The 27,985-nt window shown below is 35.1% G+C and overlaps 1 protein-coding gene across 2 annotated transcripts in view; it reads right to left on the bottom strand.

The window, feature by feature from the left end:
• Window positions 1–11: 11 nt before the first annotated feature.
• LOC100166121 (ABC transporter G family member 9) overlaps window positions 12–27,985 on the bottom strand; it is a 52,930-nt gene continuing 24,956 nt past the window's right edge. Inside the window, exons 1-14 of one of the 2 annotated variants that reach the window (XM_001946012.5) lie at window positions 9,078–9,222; window positions 6,195–6,376; window positions 5,135–5,304; window positions 4,827–4,932; window positions 3,507–3,607; window positions 3,262–3,423; window positions 3,034–3,127; window positions 2,801–2,950; window positions 2,520–2,621; window positions 2,324–2,439; window positions 2,047–2,254; window positions 1,720–1,934; window positions 1,428–1,636; window positions 312–495 (exon numbers count right to left, since the gene is read on the bottom strand). In XM_001946012.5, the coding sequence (XP_001946047.1) occupies window positions 312–495; window positions 1,428–1,636; window positions 1,720–1,934; window positions 2,047–2,254; window positions 2,324–2,439; window positions 2,520–2,621; window positions 2,801–2,950; window positions 3,034–3,127; window positions 3,262–3,423; window positions 3,507–3,607; window positions 4,827–4,932; window positions 5,135–5,304; window positions 6,195–6,376; window positions 9,078–9,106 (2,028 nt within the window). In that variant the 5' untranslated portion in view covers window positions 9,107–9,222. Of the gene's footprint in view, window positions 496–1,427; window positions 1,637–1,719; window positions 1,935–2,046; window positions 2,255–2,323; window positions 2,440–2,519; window positions 2,622–2,800; window positions 2,951–3,033; window positions 3,128–3,261; window positions 3,424–3,506; window positions 3,608–4,826; window positions 4,933–5,134; window positions 5,305–6,194; window positions 6,377–9,077; window positions 9,223–27,985 lie in introns of those variants that run through there. The other variant, XM_003243467.4, reaches the window with a different exon arrangement.

Here is a 27,985-nt window from a genome sequence, read left to right as displayed (position 1 = left end):
TTTATGCAACATTTAAAAACATTATTACGATGTAGTACAAAAAATCAAAACAATGCGACATATAAATACGTGTAACACATCTCACACCGCTTTTCCCGAAATCCGATCAAAATAGGTACAAGCACCAAATTTTAGCGTTAGGAAATGAGTTCGGGGTATTATCGAGTTGATAAACGAGTCTCTAAGTTTAATATTTATAACGAGATAAAAAATATTATAATGTCTAAAATGACACAGCCATATTTATGTTTTTATAAAACGATTAATAATTAAAAATGTTAACCGCTCACAGCCATTAACGGTTTAGGTATTCACTTTGGTTTTCGAATGAAACGCAACACTAGATAACCTAACAATCTGAACACGATAAGGAAGCCGAACAGTATCGCCGTGTTCAGCCATAATGGGAACGATGCACCTTGCGCGTTTACAATGTCCAACGCTGGTATGAAAGTCGAGTTTTCACACACCGCATACTTGGATTGTTTTGCACACCTGTACGAACAAAATACAATATTATTATGGAATACGAAAAAGGGTAAGTGGCATACATATGTAATATAAGATATATATAGCTATAGAAATAGTGCATATTATAATATGTGCATCCAGGTATACAGTGGCGCCAAAGGGTATCAACGCTGGCCTTGTATAATCTTATTTTCCTTATCACCAAACCGCCCACCTAAATTGGCCCCTCACACAAATATAGTTATTATTTTATCATACCTAATAAGATAAAAATTAAACACGTATAACTAAATTACAAATGCTAAATGCTGATACCTCGAATACAATCTACTGTTACGTCAAATTTGTATATTTAAGTAACCAATTAACTGTGTATATACAGGTACCTAATTCAAGTACCTATATACTGATCTATTCACCTATTCAAAACTATAGGAGCAGCTAACAGCTTTATTGTATAAATAACATTTCAAATCTATTCAATTTTACCCCTCAATACCCCCCCCCCCAAAAAAAAAAAAATTTTTAATTTTTTAGAAATTGTATATTATTTGTTTGGGAATTATTATAATTTATAGGCGGCAAGATTTTTTATTTTACTTTTTAATATTTTAAGTTTTTTTTTTTATTTATGAAACGAAACAGAATATTTTTCAATATTTTAATCTGAAAATCGTGATTTTGTATTAAATGCATTTTTATGAACTTTTTTACTATAACTTTCCGAACATTTTCTGAAGACAAAATAAAAACAATTAAAATTTCTTGGTGGATCGTTAAAGTAAATTTTCCTGTGAGACCTTAATGAGAATTTCAGCGTCATTTTATAGGTGTTTAATTCGACCAGAGAATTTTGTTTATTAGTTACATACAGGAGAGGTACATATATATTAGTATATTATAGGTAGGCATATTGGTTATATTAGTAGATAGTATATTATATGGTAGGCACTTACATGATTGGTTCCCCGTCGCTAAATTCGACGATTTGCATGTTTTGATAGGCGTAATGCACCATACTAAGATACTGCATCCACTGCAACCAGCTAGGAATATTTGTTGCCAAGTAGCCGCCAAAAAGTTGTGTGGCCAGCGTGTACAGGGCGCTGATCGTAATCGAGACTTGCATGTCCATGCAAAACGCTCCCACGAAAAACCCGACGCTCTGTAACCGGAAAAGGTATTTTTGTTATTTTTAGCGATCAGAGACAAATCGCACCACGTAATGTAGTATTCAATTCAATTTACCTGAGCGACGATAGTATTCAACAGCAGAAACATTAATAGGGTGAAGAATGTACTGACACTATGCATGCCGAGCATTGGGTAGGAGATCAAATGATAGACGGCTGGCAAGGTGATTGTCAACGGCAGTTCGCCGACCATTTTGGCCAGATAATATGCGCTCAAGCGATATGCTCCACTCTGGCGTTCTTTATTAATAACTTCTCTTTCGGGAGGGACTGCAATAAACAATAAAATCACAGTTATAATTGATACAGGTATAGCCGTCATAACACTGCTGTAGTCTATTCGTATATTGAGTGACTATTATGATATTGTGCAGGTACTTACAAGACGACAGTGTACCGAAATGAGCAAAAAGCATCCAGTAAGTAGTGGAAAAGAACATCCACCCCTGGATGTTCTGCAAAGATTGTTCTGTACGCGGCAGTTGAAACCACAGCAGACCGGCCAATAAGCCCAGCGCAATGGTTTGCACCCAGTTCAGAGTGCTGAGCATTTGAGGACGCGCTTCTTGGAAGTTCCTCTGACTCAACACCTAAACAACGAAATACCATATAAATCCTGTGTCATGTTATAATTACACTGTATAATGATATGTTATTACTTTGAACTGTGTCCAAAAGCTGGTGGGCCATTGCCAAGTAAAGTCTTCGTCAGACGTAGAAGTCGAAGAATGGCTCTGACTGTCCGGCCATAAATTTTTCGCCTCGTCTTCGTGAACTACAATTAAGTCAAAAGTTAAACGATGTCGATCACTTACATTTGTATATTTACACCACAAGACTAAATTGTCTACACACCTCTGATGGCAGTGTAACACTTTTCATTGCTATCTGTAGACGAGTCGCTGAACGCTGTACAAATATGACCGTTGGTAGCATTCATGGGCCATTGATAGTTATCTGTACAATGCAAATAGATTATTATTAGATTAGGACATTGGGTACAGTAAGTTATTACAATATTAGCTGTCTAACGTTTATGAGCATATTTAATTACGTTTATGTATTGTGATCTTTATAATAATTAATAATAATAATAATATTAATTCTTTAAATATATGATGATATAACTATTATACCATTGTTATGATTGTGGCGATAGTTATTTAGGTACTTGTCACACGTGCAATTTAAATGCAACAATTCTTGTTGATAATAATCGTCCTGGGCTCGTTGTGCGGCGGCTATTATCTTTTGTTTCATTTCTTCCGTGCCTTTAACTTGTTCCACTATAAATTAATTATACCACAGTCTTAGTAACATAACCACAATAGATCTTAGGTAATTAAAAACTATGTTTGATAAAACTTACGAATGAAGTCGGCAGGATTGTAATGTGGGGCTATCGTCATTCCAATGTTACTAAAGAAATTTACTACTTTGTTGATGTCACCAAAGTATGCAGTCTATATATAAAACAAAACAATAGTTTTAGTTTGTAATATATATATATAATATATTTAGGTAGGTACGAAATGTAGTTAAACGCAATTTATAAAATATAAATATTTTTATGTTTTTTTTTTTTAGTGTTTCGTACCTGTCCATTACAGATCAAAAGTAGTTTGTCAAACATATGAAATATTTGCGATGACGGTTGGTGAACAGTAACTACAATAGTTTTCCCTTCTTTTTCTGCGTATTTCTTTAGCGACCACATTAATTTGTAAGCCGAATGAGAGTCCAGTCCAGTCGTGGGTTCCTAAACAACATACAGTGAGTGTCAATTAATTCAACCCAACAACTCAAACTGAAGGATTATCGACTACTAGGTCTTATACTTACATCTAGCAGCATTAAAGCGGGATTGGTTAAGAGTTCGCAAGCGATGTTAGCTCTTTTCTTTTCGCCCCCGGACAAACCACGCTTCATGTAGTCCCCAATAACTGAAATCAAACAAGTGTACAGTTGAGATTAGTTTAGTGTTAGTTCATATATTAGACGGATTAAAAAAAAGAGCTTTTAATGTGAATATTTTAGTCACCTAAGTTTAATGAGGCAACATTGTAGAATACTATTAACTAAATAGGGGATTAGTTTTGTTGTTAAATACAATATTTAACACACGTCGTAGCATGTGGGTATGTTTTAGTTAAAAAAAAATGTTTGGTAAATAATAACAAGGAAACTGGCGATTTAGTATTACTGCAGCAGCGCTACATTATAATATTGTCTTTGCCTGCGCAGCAGTACCTCGGTATAGAAACATAAAATATCAAATATCAATACAATATATAGGTATATGCATCATGGTACAGTAATTTATTGAAGGTGAATTATTCATTTTACAAGAAAACGGTAAACTGAATAATAATACGAATTCGAAGAAAACATCAGCTAAACTCTGTACACCGATAAGTTGCATACATTTTCGAGAACGTCTATATAAAAACGAAATGCGCGGTATTATCAAGTTTACTGTAGGAAGCTACAACTGTCTTGCGACTTGCAAAAATCGTTATTACACCACTAAATATATTAATATATTATACAGAAAGGTCAAAAACTAAAATAACAGACGCGCGTGATTTCAATATAACAATATGACTTACAATTACTAAAACGTCCAAGACGTTCGTATTTTTTGGGAAATCATAACGATAATTTGTACACGGAGGCGTGTACACCGCATGGTTATACCTAATATTAATTATTATATTATGTGATATATACATATTATTTATATTGTAAAGTAAAGGTATATAGATAATGCATGGCCGTCGATTATTCTATAGATATATACAATATATATATAGCATAACACGAAGGGTAACCTTGGCTAACCTTTATGATAGATTAGCGTATAATACTCTCGTACACATATTTGTTATTCGCTTTTTTTTGTATTTTTGATGCGGTTTTATTTCTCGATCGGTTATGCAACCACATCACTGCCACAGCACCTGAACAAAGCACACTCGTTCAACAGTCCCCATGCGTGTGCGTGTGTGTGTATTCGCGTATACATAATATCATTTACAACGATTATTCTAATCTAATTTATTGTATCGATCTATTATAATATGTTATATGTGCAGCGCACCGCTGTTAATCGGACCCGGGTGCCTATATAATAATATATATAATGTATACGGATTTACATACTTGTATCTTGACAGTTGTTCAGATCGAGCACGTCTATGATATGATCAACGTATTGCATTTTCTGACCGCGAGATAATGAGTCGGGAAGTCTCAGCAGTGCAGCGTACTGCGATCGCGATCATGAAAATAAAACGAAACATTATATTAATATCAGTCATTACTCAAATCATTACTAGTCGTTATTCATATTATAATTTAATACAACGCAATGACGTTTGTTATAATAATAATAATATTATCGCCGTCATTATTCGTGAATATTATATTATTATTAATTGTCCAAACTGCGTTTTATGCGTAATACATACCTCGAGCGTTTGTCTCATTGTCAAGTCCGGGAAGAAGATGTCTTGTTGTAATACGTAACAGATGCGCCGCTTGCACCGCTTGTTGAGACGCTCGCGATTCAGGTGTATGCATCCCGAGTCCAATTTGGTCCGGCCCGATAGACAGTTTAGCAAAGTTGTTTTTCCACATCCTTCAAAATATAAAAACGAACATATCGAAATTATTACCACAATCGATCTATTATATTATTATTATTTATATACTATTCATATTATATTATTATCTGACCCAATGCTTTTTAATGTACCTGCATACCTTTAATATATCAATATATATTGATACAATTTTGGTCTTTCAACGGTCAAATATCGTTAAAAACATAATACGTCTTGCAGATATCTATCCTAAAGTAGAAAAATGTAATCATCATATGATTATGTTATCATAATTTAAAAAGAAGTAGGTACGTGTTATATTCGTGGAAAACTCAACTTAGGTACCTATATAGCATTATTAATTTCCTTAATCTCAAATTTTTACTTATGTAAAAGGTGGGATTTGGTAATAAAGTACCAATATTTAGGTCTAGTCGATATAGATAAACTATATAATTACAGATTATTAGATTTGTTCGCTGTGCTGGGTCTACTGCAGCTGTGTTTGAATCGTCAATTGCAATATTTTAGCAACAGTTATGTAGTAACGTCGATCAAGACTAGCGCCAAGTAATTGTTTTTATAATGATATGTGTAAACTCGTATATTTTTCAGGTTAATACAACATGATTGCAATATAAAAGAAAAAAAGATATTTTTCGATTAAAGAGTTTACTTTAGCGACAAATTCTATATGATTGGACGACCGATTGGACTTTATTTTAAGGATTTATTCTTATTCCCCTATAATATTGTATACCATCCATATAGAGGGTGTTGGTGTCCGATGATATCCTTTGACAGGAAGCAGGTAAAATTTTAAGATCAACTGATGTTTATTGTTTTGATATCATATACGATATGGGAATCATAAGAATGTTGAAACTTGGAATTGAAAAGCTTTGAAGTGCGGTATCGGACTCACCTGAAGGTCCCATTACGGCCAACACCTGTCCCGGTTTCACGACTCCACTGATGTTTTTCAGCACGTGTCTCTTGTCGTCTAGCGTCACCGTCAGGTTGCTGAAAGTCAGCTCGATCGGCCGGTGTGCGGGCAACGGGTGCATACATCCCGGGGGTTCTTGCACGTTCACTCCGTTTTCCAACCTGTAACAATATATTAAATAATAATTATTATTTGTTATACTATAGGTAATAATATCAGTGTTCTATGAAATTAAACTTCATAATCTAAACCACATCTTGCATTTAAGAGCATTGCTGCGACGTCTACAAAATACGACTCTAAAATTCATATTGAATTTTACGGTTTTTTCTGTCGACCGACGACGTTATTAGGCTAATTTTGATTATTTGATCAAGAGACAAAAATGTTATTACAATAGGTTCACCGACCCACGTGATGTGTAACGCTGCAGCAGATGTCAACGAACCAGCTATATATATTATTTACCAGACGAAAACACACGCACGCAAATATATTATGTACAAGTGTATATATATATATGTGTGTGTGTGTGTCTGTGTATGGACCTATTTCGATTCGACATATGCACATTTTCGGGTCTCGCAATCATTTAGCATTAGTTAACACCGATTAAAAAACCATACGCAATTTCGTTTATTCCCGAATCACGACTATTATTATTATTATTATTATTATTGTTATTTGTTATTCATCTGGTGCGTTGTATTATACGAGTGCAGCAAGTGCGCAGCATCAACATTTTGTTTTCCCCGTTATATTATAGCTGTGCGCACTACATTAAATATTAAAAAAAATATACGTATGATAATGTGTACGACTCGACGATAAATACGTTTATTGTTATTATTCACCGCTTATATTATTTTGTCCGTCTGCAGAGATTTCGCGATGTAAAAAGCAGATCGAGCTACGATTTTTAATATTTATTACATATATATATATACCTACCTACTTCCGAGCTCGTCGGGCGCGCACAACAACTGCGCGTCTATAACGTAACGGCACAGTATTTCGCGCGAGAGGCGATAGTATAATGTATCGTATAAATGTATAATGCGATTTAGGTTCACAGTGACCTTATCCGATTTCAATTTATACGCTTTTAAATGTAATTTAAATATATGTTGTACGCTGCAGCCGCAGCTGTTGTTCAAATATTATGAGAGCGTGCGGCGGCGCTAACCCGTTCCGCTGATACGGCGAAAATAATAACAAGCTGGCGATAAGATCCAGAGATTCATGAATCGCAATGATATCGTATTAATTTTTTTATTACTCTGTTGCTCAGATTATTATTATTATTCAGCGTTTCATTTATCGCTACGTTTACACCTATACGCGGTTTCTTTTGAGTCACGTTTAACTCTAATGCACTGTATAATAATACCGCGAAGCACTACAGCCGAATCGATGCAGAAAAACACTTATTTCTATTATGATATAACCTAACTATATACTCATCAAGTTTTTATTCGCGATTACTGCACATTATCATTGGCTGTCTCGTTGGTAATTAGAACTAAACGAATATTAAATAATTGCGCTGTAGATAAAGCAGATAATTAGAACGCGTAGGCTTAATCTGCAGATATTGTAACTGCATAGCAGCTGATGTCTATATCGTATCGAGTTTGATTGTGACAGACGTCTGAAAAAAATGTACCTCACGCGCAGTGATATCATCGCAGAAAAGTTGTGATACTGTGTTTTTCGAAATACACATTTTACACCGCGCGTTCTTTGATGTTTAAAAAACATCGTTTCAACATCACATTTATTTGCGCCATTGTACATATAATTGCAATAATTTGTCAACGAAGACGACTATTATAGCTAGTATTTGAAAAAAAAAACACGACATATTTAAATATCAATTAATATGACGTATATAGTGTATACATCGTGTACTGTATATATAGAATAAAGTTAAATAGTGCATTAAAACACGCATTCTTCAACTATGCACAATCTGACGGTTTACTATTATTATAGTCCACGGTCGCAGCTACCATATAGTGCATATAAAAATATATTGATTGCAATCGTAACGACTAGGCGAACGTTCGAGCCGGAGTATAATAACTATTATATCATGTGACGTGTATGTGTTTTAATCGTTTTCCGTTTTATTATTATTATTTATTTTTTCTAGTTGGCAAGCGTCACACGAATAGTCAACAACTTATATGCACCGACGGCTGCAGTGTTTATGTATTTATATGCCAGCTCCTATAAGCTATATTATAGGTATATAATAATAATATATGACCGCGAGTTCTACACCACTTTCTATTTCTCTTCGTTTCAGATGACCTGCTGACAAGACCGGTTAAACTTCATCGGAACATATAGCTGGTACGCGCTGCACTATAGGTATATAGTAATATATACACTGCACGAATATAATAAAATAATAATAACACAATATCTCGCGCAGTCGCTAAAAAAAAATCTTAATTATCATCGCTTTTCAAACGGACGATCGATTTTTATTTTATTTTACAGTTATAACACACAGATGCTATATAATGTAGGTACGCATGCATCAATGAGTGGTCGTGGTCGAAGCTCACTTGCAGAAAGTTCGCAATATTATATACTTTAGGTTTGCCATATCATAATACATAAACACACTTTCTACAGCTGCACGAATAAGAAGGTTTTTTATTCAACTATACAATACCGACGAGAAATTAATTTTAGATATAGGTATATTGTAATATAAGTACGAAATTTGCTATACGGTATAGAGATTGGAAATGTATGTAAATTCCGAACAGACGACTGTGTATTATTTGTACGAACTGACGATTCTAATAATAATTTTAAAAAAAAAAACTAAAAAAAAAATCAACTTACAAACAATGCGCGAGAAGTTTCTTGATCATTTCGTACCACGAGCGGTGCAAGGTGTTCTAACCGCGAACAGCGAACGCACTGCAGCAATATTAGTGTAGTCGTGTGTACGTGCGTGGTGTGTGCCCGTTAAAACGCGATAGGAGGAAAAAATATTTCAAAACTATTTAGTCATTGGTCCACTGATAAAAGACCATCAGCAACACTTGGGCGGATGTAGGCCGTGCGAACTGTATTATTATTATTATTACTATTATTATTAAATGTTTGCATACGTTTTATCGACTACCCGCGTGGCCGGTATTATATTTTTGCTAACGATCAGATTTTTTTTTTCTTATATACATATTATCGAAACGTTTTTGATAAATCCGTTTTGGAGTTCGCAAATACGTGTGCGCGTGTGTGTGTATACATTGCGATTGTGTCGGGGCGTGGGGACATTCCGCTCGGACCGTGAGAGAGCTGCTATATTGTTTGCCATGGCGAAAAAAATACAATTTCCGGAAAACGAGACAGAGATAAAAATATGGTTCGATAAAAATGAATAATTATATTATATAGGTGTATATATAATCGCCGCCGCCGCGGTCGATTCTATATTTCTCTATATTATTTTATTCACGATAATCTACACGATTTTCTCAAGAAACGTTTTAATCGGTCAACGTCCTCTATACAATATTATTTCATATAGATGGAAAATCGCAAATTTTTTGTTGCAATAATTGATAAGGAGTGTGAAGGTTTTTTTTTTAATTCTACTGTTTTAAATTCACTGCAAATCCTGAAACTCGTATTACTACGCATAATAATATTAAATATACTTGTAGTAACTTTCTACAATTTATACATATGTTATAATATGTATATAGAAACCAAATGATGATTGCATGAACTTTATTTATAACTTTCCCTAAGACAAAACTGTGCGTACGGCCATTGAGTATGATGCTATACTTTAAAGGGTTAGGTAAACGAATTAAGTTAATATTTTTATTAAACCGTATACCTAAATATGTAAAAACGAAAGTATAATATTATAACATAATACATATGTGGGTTATACACTTATACGTATATTTGTGATATAAAAATAATGTATAAGTATTATTAAGTATTATTAAATTCATGTAAAAAACGTAAATTTTAAATTAATTCAATTTCAGAGCTGGTTAGGTTAGTAACTACCTACATTTAAACCGTATACTGGCTGCATTATTCAACACCTCGATGTGCCCTCTATAATAATATAATAGGTATAAGACTGCATTTCGTGAGATGACTCAGTTTTTATTTTGTATTCTTAAAGAAAACTAGTCAGTAAAAGTGTTGCCGACGGGCCAACGAACTCTAAATACGTACAAATGAATTTATGATTCGGAAAACGATTTTGGTAGGTACTTAAATAGTAATATACTATAGTATATTATTCGTATGTATATGAAGAATAACCCTTAAAAAAACCAACGTAGTTATCTATGACTCTAGTGAATTCCGCAATAATGACAGAATCGCAGTTCTAACGAAACATAAATATACAAATAATATAATATATTGTACGTACATGTGTGGATTTTACGATCTGCTGTAGTAGTTAAACCCGAAACGGCCGACAGTTATGTTATTATCGTAGTGCGTACCTATACAACAGTAGCTTCGTTGGCCATTGTTAACAATATTATACCCAATATTATGATATGGACATGAACTGCGGTTACAAGATAACCGTGATGTATCCGCTGAGAAATGCGCGAACGATCGTCGTCTGACGCGTGAAAAAAAATACGATTTAAATCTCGAACGGCGGCGTCCGAAAACGACGATAATAATATTATAATATTATGACGCAATGTAAAATATAATTATTTTAATATAATATGAGTACGTCCGGCGGTGGTGATCTCGCGAATTTTAATATTATATTATAACGTGAAAACCTGAAAATTCCTGCCGCCGCCGCACAGACGACCTGCAACTTGCGCGTAACACAGTAATTCACAAATACACAATAAGTAATAATATGTTATAGGTAACTACAACTAATAAGTGTTGTACACATAACTACTACGTGTGAGAGTGTGTATTAACTAAGTGTGCGCGTATGAGTCGAGTCCGCGTTTATCTGAATAAAATCCCGATCAATGACCTCCCCATATTAAAATATCATATTTATATATTTATTTATATAATAATATTATACACGTGCGTCGCCGTGAAGCAATAATATTCTGGTGCCGTATATAATATTATAATACCAAAGTCCGCTCGCGAATATCAGTCATTAAAAAAAAAGCTAGAAAATTCGCGGTTCCTGCTGCGCCGTGCCGTCGAAACACTCGAAACGCAATATCTGCGACGTTCGTGCGTATACAATAATATCGACAAAATTACCAGCGACGACACACCGAATATTATAATATACGCGAGGGAAATATTATTAGAACACATATTAATAATCATATAATTCGTAATATTATTACTATGTCAGTGCAATACGCACTGCGTTTTAATGAAAAATCTGTTTGGGTAAAAAAAAACTTGCACGACGTGTGTGCATAGGTATACGTCCGCGGCGGTATTTTTACTTTATTTATTATTGTTATATATTATATTTCGTCGTCTTATTATATAGCGGGTACAGGTGAAATCGGACGGGGGAGACCGAGGGGGGGAACGTAGCCGCCGCCGCTGCCGTTCACTAGGGCAATGGGTCCGGAATGCGGAGCAGCGCACGACGATTTATAATACACCTAAGCAGTGTATATACACGCAGCGTATATTTATAATACTGGTGTTGTGCGTATCCTCGGCTGAAAAAAAAAACCGCACAACAAAACGCGAGTGGTTAGACGGATACGGAGAGAGAGAGACATACAGACAGACAGAAAGAAAAAAAAAACTAATAAATAATATGTATAATAATAATAATAATAATAATAATAATAATAATAATAAAAAAAAAAAAAACAATAATAATAAAGGTGTGCGATGATAGTATAATAGTAATAATATGATCGTTGCGCGCGAACAAGTAGGTCGCGCGGTAAATTTTTTCGCGACGAAGGAGAGGACCGTATAATATTATTATATGGTATCATAATGATAATAATATATGTACATTATTATACGGCTGTGAAGAGAGAAGGGGTTGATTAGATGTGGAGGGGGTAGTGATGGAAGGGGCGACTGGGAAACGGTCTGTCGGCGGAGGAAACGGTGGCGGCGACGATCATAATCGGTCAGTGACTCCCTGGCTGCGACGGGGCCGGAGACGTTCGCGGAGGGATGTGTGCGTAAGGTGGTGTGGGGAAGGGGAGGGCCGCAGGTCGGCCGCGCTCACACCAGATTTCCTTGTGCTGTATCCGCGCAAGTGCCATCACCTCCTCCATCAATGATAACTATACCTACACACCACCCACCTATTATATTATATATTATATTATTTTGTGCTATAATTGCTGCTGGTATACGATTGTGTGCGTTAACAAAATATACCGTAACCACGGCAGTATGGTGGTTGTAACACAGTATTATAATAATTATAATAAATAAAATAATATGTTACTCGAGCGTGTGTGTGACTTGTCGGCGGGGGCCTCTTTTGTTCGAATTATATTATTCCAACTATGATATTATTATTATATGGTACCTATCTATATAAAATAATGGCTGTCGGTGTTTTGGCCGACCGTTATATTATTGCACAATCGCAGGCGCCCAGCACAATTATAGTATTAAGTAGGTGTCTATATATATATATATATATACCGTATCGCGATAATAATTACAATAATATTCGGCAATGGCTGCAACAATGCCCCCTCCCCCCACCGCCCACCAACTGAAAGTCTCGTCGACGTCGTATGTATTTAATAATATAACGTCGTGTAGACAGTCGTGTCGGCGGGGGTCAACGGCCGGCGACGGATCCGGCCGACGAGCGCTTTTTGTCTCCGGGCGCGCGTTTTTGCCGACGGAATCGACGCGCCGCGACGTCCCTTCTTCCTCCCGCGGCGGCGTGCAGCGTGGCGAACGAGAAGATCGTACAGCGGAGATCCTACAATACACTATGCGGGCCGGCGGGCGGGCGGATTTGCGGACGACAAGGACGCGGCTTGATTTTCCGGGCGCTGCAAGGACGGACACGCGACCGGGACGAGCCCGCCTTGTGCGCGTGTGTGTTGTATGTGCGCGAGTGTGTGTGTTTGGCGTGTACGCGCGCGGCGGGACCGGGCGGTGGCGGTACTATAGGCGAAGCGGCGGCGGCGGCGGCGGTAGTTAGCGCGCGTACACACGAATCTGGGACATAGTTCAACGGCCGGCTAACCGCGGCGGAACAACAACCGGGCCATATACATATTATTGTTATTATTATTATTATGTACATGCACGTCTCGTTGGTTTTGTTTTTACCTTTTTCGCCTCATCGCGCTCGCGATCGAAATCATTATTCCACGCGCCTTGGTCTCGATAAAATATTATAACGCGAATCCCGCAGTTATGACAATATTATAATAGGTATATGACGTATATTATCACATTCGCAGTAGTACACCTGGTATACTATGGTATACATACGCGTATTCTGTCGCACCATCCACCCCCGTAACCCATTGCGGGCTCGGCAGAAATCTGTAAAAATCGAAATTAATCGTTTTCACGAAGAGCGCGGGTTCGAGGAAATCCTCTCGCCATCGCGGAGAAAACTTCGACGAGAGACAAGGACGACGCTCGCGAGTTTATATAGTCAGCTGACGGGGGCGGCCGTTGCATCACGGCAACGCGACGGGGTGGTGGGGTTCACCGGGCGGCGCGGCGCTAGTGAAAGTTACCAGTGTGGCGACCCAGCGGCGGCCGGCCAACGACCTCTCCTCTCCACGAAATCGACCGTAACGGTGTGTGTGTGTATATGTGTGGCAGTGTCCTCCACCTTATTATAATAATGATATATATATTTTGTATAATAATTATTGTTAATATATTATTTTTACGTGCACGCACGCATGTGTGATAATCTACATACATATTATTTTCTTACATGCGGACCGTCCGCGGGTTGCGGGGAATTCGCTGCATTATAGTATTATTAGTTTTTTTATCGTCGAGACGGCCGACCCCTCACCGTCTCGGTCTTAAAAATAATGATAATAATGATGAAAAAATAAATAAAATCGATATGATATTATTATATTACGAAAATAATATATAGAATAACACGCGTGCTGATGAGGCCGTCGACCCCGTGGCGGGACGACGATAATATAACATAGTTACGTAAATTCGTCGGAGTGACGCCGCCGCCGTCGACTTTGCGGCGCGGTTCACGGGTCGGGCGAAAACGCGTGTATATTATAATTTATAATATTATTATACGAATACCGATGATGATCGCGCGCGCCGTCTCCGGAACATGCGTGCACTGCAGCAACACCGTTTGATTTATTTTCGCGAGTCCGGGCGGCCGAGTTATGCGCCGGCGAGACGGGGAGCGAAGAAGACGATAAGGAGACGGCGTGGGGAATAAAAATCGGGAGGGAGTGGACGATGTGAGCGGTGGAGGTGGAAAAGAGGTGCGTGCCAAAAAAACGCTAGGCTCCGGGTACGTGTAGCGATACGACAAGACATTATGTTCCGCGGTAATGTGGCACCGGGCCAGCGCAGCGGATCGCATCGCGCCGCGCGTTGTGCCAGATTCGAACGCGCGCGCGTACGCGTCCTGTTCCTTGCCATTCGAGATTTGTTGTAGTCGTCGTCGTTTATTTTATTTTGTTTTTCTCTCTGTATGTAATACATATGTGGTACCTATTATGTTTATAATGCACACACTGCCGCCGCGCATCTTGTTCGTTGCGACGACCAAAATATTATGTTTTTCATTATTATATCATAATATTATATAATATTATTTACATCATACCAAAATGCAATAAAATATAATATTAGCGCTCGGCTTGATTTTGGGGGTAGGATGTGGACGGGTAGACCCTACTCATCATTTAAACGTACCCCTCACACGACACAACACAATGTTATTTGTTTAAAGTCGTGCACAATATATAATAACATATCCCAAATGCCGAAAATGTATAATATTGTAACGACAGTAATTTTTCGTACACTTCCATCGACGAATTACGGTTTTGCGTAAACAAACAGACACTTGTTATTGTAAGTGCTAGCTCATCATAAGTTATAGGCAACTGTCAGCAGCACATCGTATGGAGGTTATAGGTGTAGGTACTAGGTATATAATAATTATTATTTAATGAAGTGAATATGTGATCGGTGTATAGCACTATAATGGAGCACTAAAACTTGGCATTATATAGCGAGAATTAGGGAACTTGCAGCGTGAAGTTAGCGGGAGGTTTATATAATCATGAATAATTGATGGGGTAAGATATGGCGGGATATCCGGATATACTAATTTTTATTTTTGTATATTCTAAAAGCACTAATTGAGCACTAAAAATTAGCACTTCAGTGGGAATCAGTGCTTTCCATGCTACCGTTAACTTCACGAACATTGTGAAAACGCATATTATTATGTATTGTATATAGTTTCTTTTCGAGCGAAATCGATTTCGCGATAGCCACCACGACTTCCGTCTTTTTCCCGTTTCGCACTCACATACCTATATGGGTTTTATTGCTATAAAATCATCATCTGTCGATTATTCCAAATTGTGTAAATGTTTTACTAATTTGTAATATAATATTTACTCCTAATCCGGGGTTATATAATATGTATGTAGTATGTGTATACAATTATTGTCATCGGCTCAAACTGGGAGGGGTTGGTACCAGTGGCATCGAACTAAAATTAAATTGTGGTGGAAAAAAATATTTTTCACTTCCCACTATCAACTTTTGCATATACATACCTTTTATATGTATGCTGGCCATACGTATCTATTTTATAGGGTCAGGGGGTGTCAGGGGTATACCCACGGTTGGGTACCCACGGACCCTCACCCACCGAAAAAAAGGGTTAGAGGTTATAGGCCCGCCTTGGATTATAGGTTTGATGCTACTGGTTGGTACATACTACATATTACAGGCTGGCTTGAAGTAAAATTATTTGAATTTTTAAAAAGTCTACAAATCACGTTTCAAAAAAACGTTGGCCCGGCATAGGCATAGATTCAAATATTATTCAATAACAAACCAAAACGTTACCCTAAATGTATTTTCCTAATTTACATGTCATATTAATATATTATAACGCAATAATTACCGAAAAAATATTAAAGTTTAACTTTATATCCAGTCTTTGGTCTTTTCATGATCTGATTGTTGTTATAAATACAATTTTATAACGCGTGGTACCTATACGTACTATTAGTATCATACTTTTCGACGTTTGAAAACGTGAAAATTAAATAGATAACATTGGATCCATACTTACATCTATTTTATGTAAGCGCACTCAAAGTCATAAAACGACTCGGACCGTACACTATATAGGTACTACGCCACTAATAATAATTACAGCCACCCTTTATACGAGCCCCATGAATTATGTATGAGCTACGTAGGTATACAATTTGTTTTTAAAATGTTGTAAATTCAATGATAGTGATGTACCTATATATTATTATGTATTTATGTACATCAATGCCACAGTGGCCAATATTATTGTTGTCGCACACTGCTGCAGCAGTATATACGTTCTATATATTATACGGAATATAAATGAAAGTTGAAAATAATAAAATCGCGTTTTTCCTCAGGAATTTTTAGTTTCTTTCGTATAATATATATTTTATATTAATATAATATAATATATATATATTATATAAATCGATGTTGCAATGTTGCTGCGTGTTATATTATTATTATACGCGCAGCAGAGGTCGCTGGCCCGACTGCATTTTTCACATATTATTATTATAACGCATTATATTCGACGCGCGATTCGTGTCGTAGATAATAATATTATAATCGTAATTATTATTTAAGTTTTTATAATCTACATTTGTGGCCCATACGAACGTTTTCGGTGCACAGTGTGCAGGATTAAACAATAAATAAAGCGTCGCTGTCGTCGTCGTCGTTGTCGCCGGAATAATAATTACCAAGCAGCCGGTACATAAATAAACTTTTACTAATTGACCTCGCGCATGGCACAGTTCATTATTTAATAGTTTCAAAACAAAACTCCATATTATTATTGTGTTCAAATCGCGATCGTCGAGGAGCGCGCGGTTATAGCCAGGTGCCCATGTATTACAATCTGAGAAATTGTACGCTCGAATTTTAATTTTTTAAACAAAACATTTAATGAGCAATTGGCTGTTTATCGAATTCGACGCGTGTACGAAGGACAATAATTTTTTTCAACTCGCACGTACTTGCTTATATTTTTTATCTAAATAAAAAGCACTACGCACCGCAGTGGTTTATCTAACTCACGTATAATATAATAATATGACCTATCTTTATGATTCTACTTCAAACATAGGATATTACTCATTTACACACACACAGTACCTATATATTTGTACGTATTTAAATGAAATCATCGTCAGATGACCATATTATGGTTATAACAATAATATAACTTTATGCAATCCGATATTTTAACGATTTCATAAATATAATAAAAAATATTCGTACCTATATTTATGAAATATTTAATATAATGTGTAAGTATCTCAATACCTGTCCCTATAGTAAATTAGTAACTTTGAAATATATCTCTATAGAAAAAAACCAAGTATATTTTATAATAAAATGTAAGTTTAGTAGGTTTAAAATGATTTGTCAATTCAATTTTTGAATTATTGACCACTTTTTAAAACTTTTAAATATGTGATAATTATACAACAAGCCCATACAGTTTTTAACATCATGGTTTTTAAGTGTTTAATTTCATTGAAATAACGTCATAACGATTCAATTCAGACTTTGAAAACAAAAACTTTGTATTCTCATATAATTTATTAAACTACTTTTATTTTTCTGTTTCGAAGAAAATTTTGCTAGGTATATATAAATATCAAACGTTAAACTTACTTTTTATTATTTAAAACTTAATATCAAGTATTATTTAAAATGTAAAGCAAACATTTTGCAAAGTTCCGCCATACGCACCACTTTTTTTCATAAATTCTTTAAATATGCTTATAAATAATAGTCCGTTGGTTCAGTGTATATTATAAATTATGGATAGAAAATATAGAAAATTCAAACAAACGACAAAGTTAAAAAGAAGTTAAGGAACTAATAAAAGTCACTATGATAAAAATATTGACAGAAAATGATTGTGTCATGTGCGTAAACTAGCAATAACACTCTTCAGAGTGTGTTGTATTAGATATCATAAAAGGTACAGAAATCATTCATTTTTACATAATACCATTTTTCAGTTCAAAATCGTTGATGTAGAGCTGGTAAACTTCAATATAATAAGATAAGAGGTATATATATAAGGTACCATTTATATTTGGGATTTTTATTGCTACAATTTTCATATACTTATAAAATTAATATACTATATAGGTAGGTAGCGTAAAGAAGTTATATTATTTATGAGTACGTAAAATAAATATTTTACATCGACCAATAAATCGTTGAAACTTTACCACTATATATTATGTATTTATTTATGTATACATCCAAAAATTTTCATTAATTAATTTATGAAAAGTTTTTAGAAGTATTTTCCAATACTTTTACAGCCTTTTATTTTTACTGTAGAACTCGAATACCGAAATAAAAGCTATAATTTTATTTACATTATCATATAAAATCATAAATGAAAAATGTATATTGCTCTATTTCACGCCATTTGACTTTTTGATTAGTTAAAAAGATATCGGAAACATTTATATCTGTATAGACGTATAGTAAAGCAAATTATGGTTCCGAGAACTTAGAGATCATTTTAAAGTCTTCTTGAAAGGTTTTTAAATAAAGTTAATATTCGAGTCATATAATAAGTCTTAGTCCAATATTAAGATATTATACATTTATGAGGTTTCAATAACTTAGAGATTTCGTGTTATGAAATCACATTCAATTATTATTCGTTGTCTTCCATAAGTTTACAGGCGAATCACAAATGATAGACTAGATATATTTTGAATAAATTAGCATATTTATTTGAAATGCAGTAGCTTGGTAAATACATTGAATTTCTGTTTCTTAAACTTTGAATAATCGCACTTGAATTTGAAGCTTCTGTGTATAAGAATTCAGTTTTATCCTCAGATATAATAAGTATTTAATGTTCTCAAAGTTTTTAATGCCATTTAATATGATTATATGAAAAATCTATTGAGTACGCATATAATATAAATTTTAAAATTGTGTTCATATTTAAATAATGTATCAGATAAATCGATCAATATACTGTGTAAGTGATTTTATTAGCGTATAATATAATAAAATAAATAAATAGAATAGGTCAATAAGATATTAATAAAACTAAGAAATGTTTAATGAATCTATATAGTGTTCTTATAAGTCATAATATTATGCATTGTAATGCGCATATACCTCTTAAAATATATATAATAGTTATATAAACATTTAAAGCGTATAAGAATTAATATTATAATTATGTCTTTGAAATTATAGTAATTAAACTAAGTGACACAAGCTCACGCATCGTTTTAATTTTTAACACTCCATTTTTTTTATAATTAGTGCGTAATTAATAATTACGAGTAACTATATACTACATAATATTCTATACTATACTTAATTTCAGACAATAAATATTCAGTGCCTATTTAGGTACCTAATGCATGTGTGCAATGTGTATATAATACAAAATACCTACAAATAATACACGTTTTCCCTGGTGAGACACAATATATGAAAAACGAAAATATATAGAGATATACGAGAGAATTTTCTACGGAAAAACGGTCAGTAACGTCCTTTTTATTGTATTCGCAGTACCTATAACTATCTCATACTATTATACAATTACTACAACGAAACTTATTAAATATGTGTTGTAGCAGTGTTCGAGTCGAGCTGTCCCTTAATATAATATAACGATCGGTATTTACGAAGAAAACGAATAAAGTATCCATTACGCCAAGAGTACACCGTGCGGGTAATATTCGCGCTTTTATAAATGGCCTACAAAATACTATAATATAATACATATATTATTATATTATGGTCTATGTAGGTATTGTAGCATAATATTTATATATTTCTTCAGAGAAACCTATATGTCCCGATGTCCGTTAACATATATATATATTGCACATGATATTGTATATACTTAACGTCGCGTTAATATTACCCAAGGGATGACAGTGTGTGAATGACACACCATACATCTCTGATATTAATGTAATGATAACGTTAACGATAATATATTAATATTATTATTATCATGAACATTTTTCGACGAAATAGCGAAATCATACGTTGACATAATATTATTATCTATACTGAGGTGCAGTTTATAACGCAAACACATATTATGTTTTATGTATTATACTACATATTATAGGTGTTAAACTTCAGTAAATATACATTTCTAAAATCGAAATAATGATATGGACTATGGAGGTTACACGAAACTATAAAATAAAACACATTATCTTATACCTATATAATATAATATTGTCATTGTATACATGTAATTATATATGAAACAATATTTGTTATATTATATTATGGTATACATAGGTAAAAATTATATTATAATTTATATTTTATAGAGTTATAACATTCACAAACGTAGTACACCTGCGGATGCTATTACTATCGACATCGCAAAATAGCGAATACCGATGTATAATTATTTTGCAAATAATATAGGTAATTATGTATACGAAAGATATTCAATAATTCCTTTACAAACATAAGTACTTATATTATTTTAAATATTTAGGTTACCGATAATCAGGTAGGTACCAATACGCATAATTCAGACACCATAATATAGGAAGAGAAACTAATACATTATAATGTACATATTATTATAATAGTGTATATATACAGCGAGAGCGAGTCTCAGTGCACCGTCTCTAAACTAACGATATAGTAATAAATGATAATCATATTTTTATAATATCACGTCTAAATACAATAATTAATGTATTCGGTCGTGTATAATATAATATATATTATATTCTGGGTTATAGGCTTAATATACAATTTTGTTTTGGGTCATAACCGTAAAAGAAGACTATTATGATCGAAGCGTATTTAGAATTTTTTTGGCCAAAATGTGGCCTTGTTTTACCATTTCGTATGGACAAAATATAATATGTCATTAAGTACGAAAAGGACTTGTAACGAAATAAATGATGCGCGCGCATTGGACGGCGGTATAATAAAGCAGCTGAATGTACGTATGTAATATATATATAAATACGCGCTTGAGTGGGTGGACCGGGCGGATTGATGTTGTCAGCAGCGGTTGTCGGTCGTTCGGTGGGTTGGTGGGAGGGAAGGAGGGAACACCCGGCGGTGGCCAGTCCCGCGCCACTCTGCGAGCGGTGAGAAGGCGGAGCGCGAAAGCGATACTGTGACCTTGACCCACATCGCCGACGGGCCCTTTGTGTGCCAGTGCCGCCGCCACTGCATCACCGGGCGTTAGGTGGCGGCGGCGGACGTTCAACTCGACCGGCACTCGGTGATATGCGCGCACGCGTGTCATTGGTTTTCACACGCCGTCCGCGTCCGTCTTTTCTAAATTTTTTTATTATAATAATATGTCGAGTGTATACATCATGTTATTAAATTCTTTTACCTGCGCGTCTTCAGGTCTACGTCATACAGATCTACACGGTATACATTATGTATTACCTATTTAAATCGTCCAAATGTACTTCCGCATCGAATGCGTCAGTATAAAATTCAAGATTTTAATTTTAATTTGCACTACTTGTGTTTATAGTAATATCTCATCAAATTACCAATAACATAAGATTACCGATACACGTCTTGTTCTAGACGATAAGAGAAAAAAAATATAAGCTTCGAGTTATACGATAATTTACTCCACTTGCGGGGTAGTTGCAGTAGTTTGCGAGTCCCCTATAAAAACTCATACTTGTACTAAAATATTATATTATTATGGGACGTGGAGACATTCGGTCAGATCGTAAGCCTCAGCACCTAATATTGTTCTCGCTCTTCGGGCATGTTGGTCAAAATCGTGGGTGATGACTGAGTGGTCGAGGGGGTGAATTCGTGGACAAGATTGTTTTCTTCAAATTCGCCCTACACGCTAAATGTAGGAGCTTTAGGTGATACAATACTATAATCATGAGATCCGCCGCAAAAGCGTTGAAACCAATGATATAGCAATATTATAATAACATGCTACAATATATTATATCGATTTCAGGAGAGAGAGAACGTGCGAGCGTGCGCTCTCGCTCTCGAGTTTAATATCCTCGGAACCACTCGCGGATTATTGCTGCGGTCCGTCTCCATAATCGGTTTACATCGAATTTAGAACATCAAACGATAGATACGGCGCGGGCGATTAGCGCAGCGGTGGACCGGCGACGGATCAGGTGCAACCGTCGTCGGTCGGGTGGGTCGGTCGCTCGTCGGTTCCGCGAGTGTGGCGAGTTGGTGTACACTGTACGTATATTATAGTGGGTTACGACGACAAAAGTTTTTCGGACGTATCCAAGGCGACGTCGGGTGGGCGTCGACTACCACGGCGGCGGCGCAACAGCGGACGAGCGGGAAGGGGGACACCACCGCCGCCGCGTGCATTGTACGCGCATTATATTATTATTATTATTATTATTGTATACAAGGCGCATATATAATGTACCGGCGTGGTGCTGCTGCTGCTGCTGCTGCAGAGTCATACCCTGCCCCAACATTAGTCGCGTTGTCTAGTCCCGACCTTGACGATTCATCAAAACACATCCTGCCCCCTCCTCCCCCCTATTACCACATCGTGTCAGCACACAATATAATAATAATAACATGCAATTTATACATATATACATATATATATATTATAAAGTACCTATGTACACACTTTGGCAGTTTGCTGTTATTATTGTACCTAAATATATATATATATATATAGGGTATATAATATTTATATCATATACAATATACATACATACATTATAATATGTGTGTATCGGGACAAAGTGTTTTCATTTTAATTTCATTTTCAAAAGGTTCATGTCCCCCCACATAATATATTACATATATTATTATATTATAGTGACGATAATAATAATCGTTTTTATTTAGGTGTGCGGTTATTTTATTGTTGCGTGTACTTTTGTGCATATAATAAGATACATTGCGAATTCAACGCTCACATATAGGTTATAATTTATAATAATATTATTATTGAGCATACGAGTGGCTGTCGACGAAGTAAAACGTATAAAAAGGTGATAATGACATGCTACTTTCCAACGATTTTGTAGTGATTCTAATTTGGTTTAAAAATATTTCGTTAAAAGGAAAATGTTGTCTAACGGAGATTCTTTATATGGACATTTTTCTGTATAGAATTTGCATTCGAATCAATTATGGTATACCTATCAGTGCCCGGTGGCATATTTTCGGCGAGGGAAGGGGGTGAATGATAGAGGTGTTTTATCCAATGAATTACTCGTCATTATAAAATGACTAATCCGGAAATACCATCATATCCTGAAAATGCATAATTGTGTGTTAGTTGTGCGCTCGTTACTTGATCACCTCCCAGTTCCCACCCATTACCCATAAAGATAACCTATAAAACACGCTACTGATATTTCCATACCGATTTAAGGATATAATAATGTATTAATATGTATTGTAAACTATAATACTATGTATCGTAGGTGTTTGCTTTCGGCAAACTGCACTCTGCTGATTATAGAATGTACCTACTAAAGGTACCAGACTCAAGCAGTCAATATAGCGAATATATCCTAACTCTGAAGCATAATTATAATGGTATATAATGATATTAAATTTAAATAACAATATTTTTAATAGCAATTTATGATTATGTTCGTGTAATCTATTCGCATTACGCAAGTGGCCACGGCGTGCAGTGGACATGAGCGTTATCGTCGGAGGTTATCGTTTACACAGTTCGCGAGTTCGTTAAACCATGGCGGAGTGTTATCATCTGCCACTGCATCGATGATAAATTTATACATTTAAATATATAAATTTATATATATGTATATACAACGAACGTCTTGCCAGTGCGCAGCCTACAATGAATGTGTGTATGTGTGGGTCGTGGGGGTCGTCGAAATTTCGCATCTCAAAGGTTATGGAGATCGCATTGATCGTATCGGTGTATGATAATTCTTGTGCAGAAATCTTCAACCGCGAATCTGGACCGTAAAATGTTGACAATGTATGTTATAATATTTAAGGTATCTCTCATATATCACTCACGCTGTATATAATTGGATAAATGATCTTCGGATGTTATTCGTTTTTATAATATTCCGTAATATAGAGACTGCAGTATTTGAACAGATTTATTGCAATTTTGTGTCGCCGGTCGTTCAACCGATCGCATTAAAATTAAACGATTTTCGGCAGCCAGTTGACCCCCACGCTCGCCGCCGCATCAAATTGATGGCTGCTAATAAAATTTCGGCGTCGTGTCACTAATTTAAAAAAGATATCACGCGAAACGATGGCCATAGTGCCAAGGGGGAATATTGACTAATTAAAAAAAAAAAATTGTAGGAGAAGAATGAAAATAAAAATCATAATGAAAGAAGAAAAAAAAGAAATAAAAATGGCGGAAGACCTTGAACCGGACGTCGTCAAGGGCGCTGAATACATATACGATTTGTAAATGACGCTGTTTAAATACTATAGCGCGTTTCCCGAATGCCAAGTATATACACATATATACATATGTATTATTATATATATTTGAACGTACACGACTCTCAAGCGCGGTAAACGTCAAAAAAATCGAGATGTCGTACTGTTTTAGCTTGGGCAAAACGCGGACGTATTATATATTTATATGTATTTTAATAATTTTTGTTACCTATGTTCTGAGGTTCGTCAGGATTTTCAGCTAAACACGATAATCATATTATCGTGAAATAGGTAGCATTGCAAGTGACGTGCGACGTATATTCAAGTCGAACACCGAAATTACGTTTTTCGTCACATATTAATACCTAAGTGGCACCGTATAATATGTTCGTATGTATTTATGATGTATGCAGGCTACAATATTCTGTTTTTTCTTTCGAATGAAAAATAGTTGTATATGTAATAGAAAGATAATTACAAGCAGTTAAAAAAATCCCGTCATCTGAAAATAGCACTATTAGTCATATATAGGTACTCATATTAATTAATAATAATATACTTATATATATATTACGAGTATATATTACTTTTATATAATACAGGTATGTATTTACCAACCACCAGATATCATCAGACAGGTATCTACCAGCTGGTAGCCACAGTGGTGGATTTTGCTGTGGGGGAGTGGCTAGTGGGTATTTTACCCCCTCCACCATCACATCACATGAAAAATCCGACAGGTAGATATCTAAATATGAGTTACTCATTAATACGACGTATTATATATTGATGACTATTATATTATATTATACTTGAATATTGTTGGATAATATTATTTCTTATATAATTATGGTGTGAAACTCAATTTGTTTTTTCACACCGATTATTTTTAGCACGCAATCATCGTACTAAAAATGAGTATCTTACGTATCTTAGGTAGGTATCTACTAATTTAGCTTAGAATAGCGTTTTGTTTATTTTGTCGTATACGCCATTAAAGCGTATAGTCACTATAGTGTGTACAGTATAATATAGCAATATAATATAACAGCTATATAATAGTATCTTGGTGTGTAAAATATAATTATCTTGTAAAATATCTAAGAAACCTTGGAAAACATATTCGTACCTATTTATAACAAATTATAACTCGGAACCAAATATTTAATTTAATAATTACCTATATTTATAAATCCGTGAGAAAACAGGAGGGAATTTTATTTGGAAATCCAAATATTAGGATTAAAATTACAATCTATACAATAAGTATTCTTCTTTTGACCGAATATATTGTAAAATTTAAAATAAAAATATTCAATTTTTTATACATGACATAATATGTACCTATACTCTGTCCAGCGAGAGAACGCGCTGATTCTGCGCATCCCCCCGCGTCACCTTGCTATCGAAACTGGTTTCCCTAAGGCAGGATGTTGGGTGGGGGAACCAGTTTTGGTCGGTGCGCGGCGCGTTCTCTCGCTGGACAGACCATATATTGTTAGATATTCTTGAGGTGGATTAATATTTTATGGTAGGAGGAGAACAAGGCGTTAAAGTTTCAATTAATTTTTCACCCGGTGAACTGATTTTTTATGGGCATCCCTTATATAAAACCGCTGCACGTGTGCGATAAGAAACTTATATAATTTAACGACGAGAGGCGATCGACGATCAATCAAAACCCTTTTGCCTTATTATTTTTTTTTTTTCTTATAGGTATATTGGTGAATACGTGTTTTATTATTACATTTTACATAATGATAATATTATACTATAATATATATGTTATTGTATGTATAATGCATATGCTTACCCCTTGCCCAAGTATAGACATACACCATGTTATCAACAATATTATAATCATTGTTTTATTATCGAAATAATATATAATTATTATAAGTGTACGCATATTATACAGCATTGCATCTCATATTATACTATATCATATTGTATATTTTGAGAAAAAACTACAATTTACCACCGACGAACTAATTGTTCCGTAAAACAATATGGTGGCTGCGGAGAACAGACGAGAGGACGTGTGTGTAAAAAAATAACTCGTTGCAGGGCGTTTCATCGACGTAGACGTCGTCGTATGGGTCGTTGATGCGGTGAGGAAAAAGCCGATCGAGTCCGCGCGACGTCAAAATACGCATATTATACAATATTCAGTATTGTATAATATATTATTATTATTATTATTATTTATACCTTCACGGGCAGGCAATAGCTGCAGTTATCGCGAAACTGACGAAACACGTGAATAACATAACATGTAGGTGTAAAGAAATATCGTTTTTTTTTTTTTCAATAACCGAAAATCACGCGTGTTCCGGGGTTAAGACCGCGCATGATGTGTATATATTATTATTATGTTACTAATTATTATTGTGGTCGTTGTATTACAACATTATACCTACCTGCTACCTACAAACTAGTCTACTACGTTTCTGGTCGCATTCGACGCGCACAATTACGCCGAAGTAATTAACGGCAATTAGTACGTCCATTCAACACTCGGAGTTCGCGAGGAAAAATAAATATTAAATAATAAACGGACTAATAAAACATAATATAATGTTATATACGTGTTTATTACGTTTTGTTCTTCGCGATCATTGCGTAACACGGCTAAAAACTACGTCCATTTCGATACGGTTGACCGCTCAATTCCATCTCGTCCGCTCCAGGCGGCGTCGAGCCGTCAGCCGTCACTACCCGAATCGTGTTTTATGTCCATATAATATTATTATTATATATAACAGTTATTGCTTATTAGTAAGCCTATTATTAGTAAATAATATACTTAACACCATTTTTATTATTACTATATATCTGCAGGTCAATTTGATATAATATGGTGGTTTACGCGATAGCTGATATTTTATAGCTATATTATAATGTGTAGTAGGTATACTGTATAATCGTACCTATGTTGGCTACATAATAATATTATTCTCGAGCTCATTATTCGTCGGCGTTTTCGTATCACAAACGACACACACGGTCGACGCGTTTAGTACATATATTTTTATATTATGACAACGAATTTTATATAATAACGAACGAGCGCGCGAACCGATCTTATATAAAATAATTCGCTGTGGTAGCGTGATAATGCGGCTGCAATGGTCGCGGTTAAAGTGTCAGTGATGGATCGGGTT

This window comes from Acyrthosiphon pisum, chromosome A2 (genome assembly GCF_005508785.2).
Source record: "Acyrthosiphon pisum isolate AL4f chromosome A2, pea_aphid_22Mar2018_4r6ur, whole genome shotgun sequence".
NCBI lineage: Eukaryota > Metazoa > Arthropoda > Insecta > Hemiptera > Aphididae > Acyrthosiphon > Acyrthosiphon pisum.
Note: the sequence above shows the minus strand (reverse complement) of the source record. Positions and strands in the feature narration are given on the sequence as shown.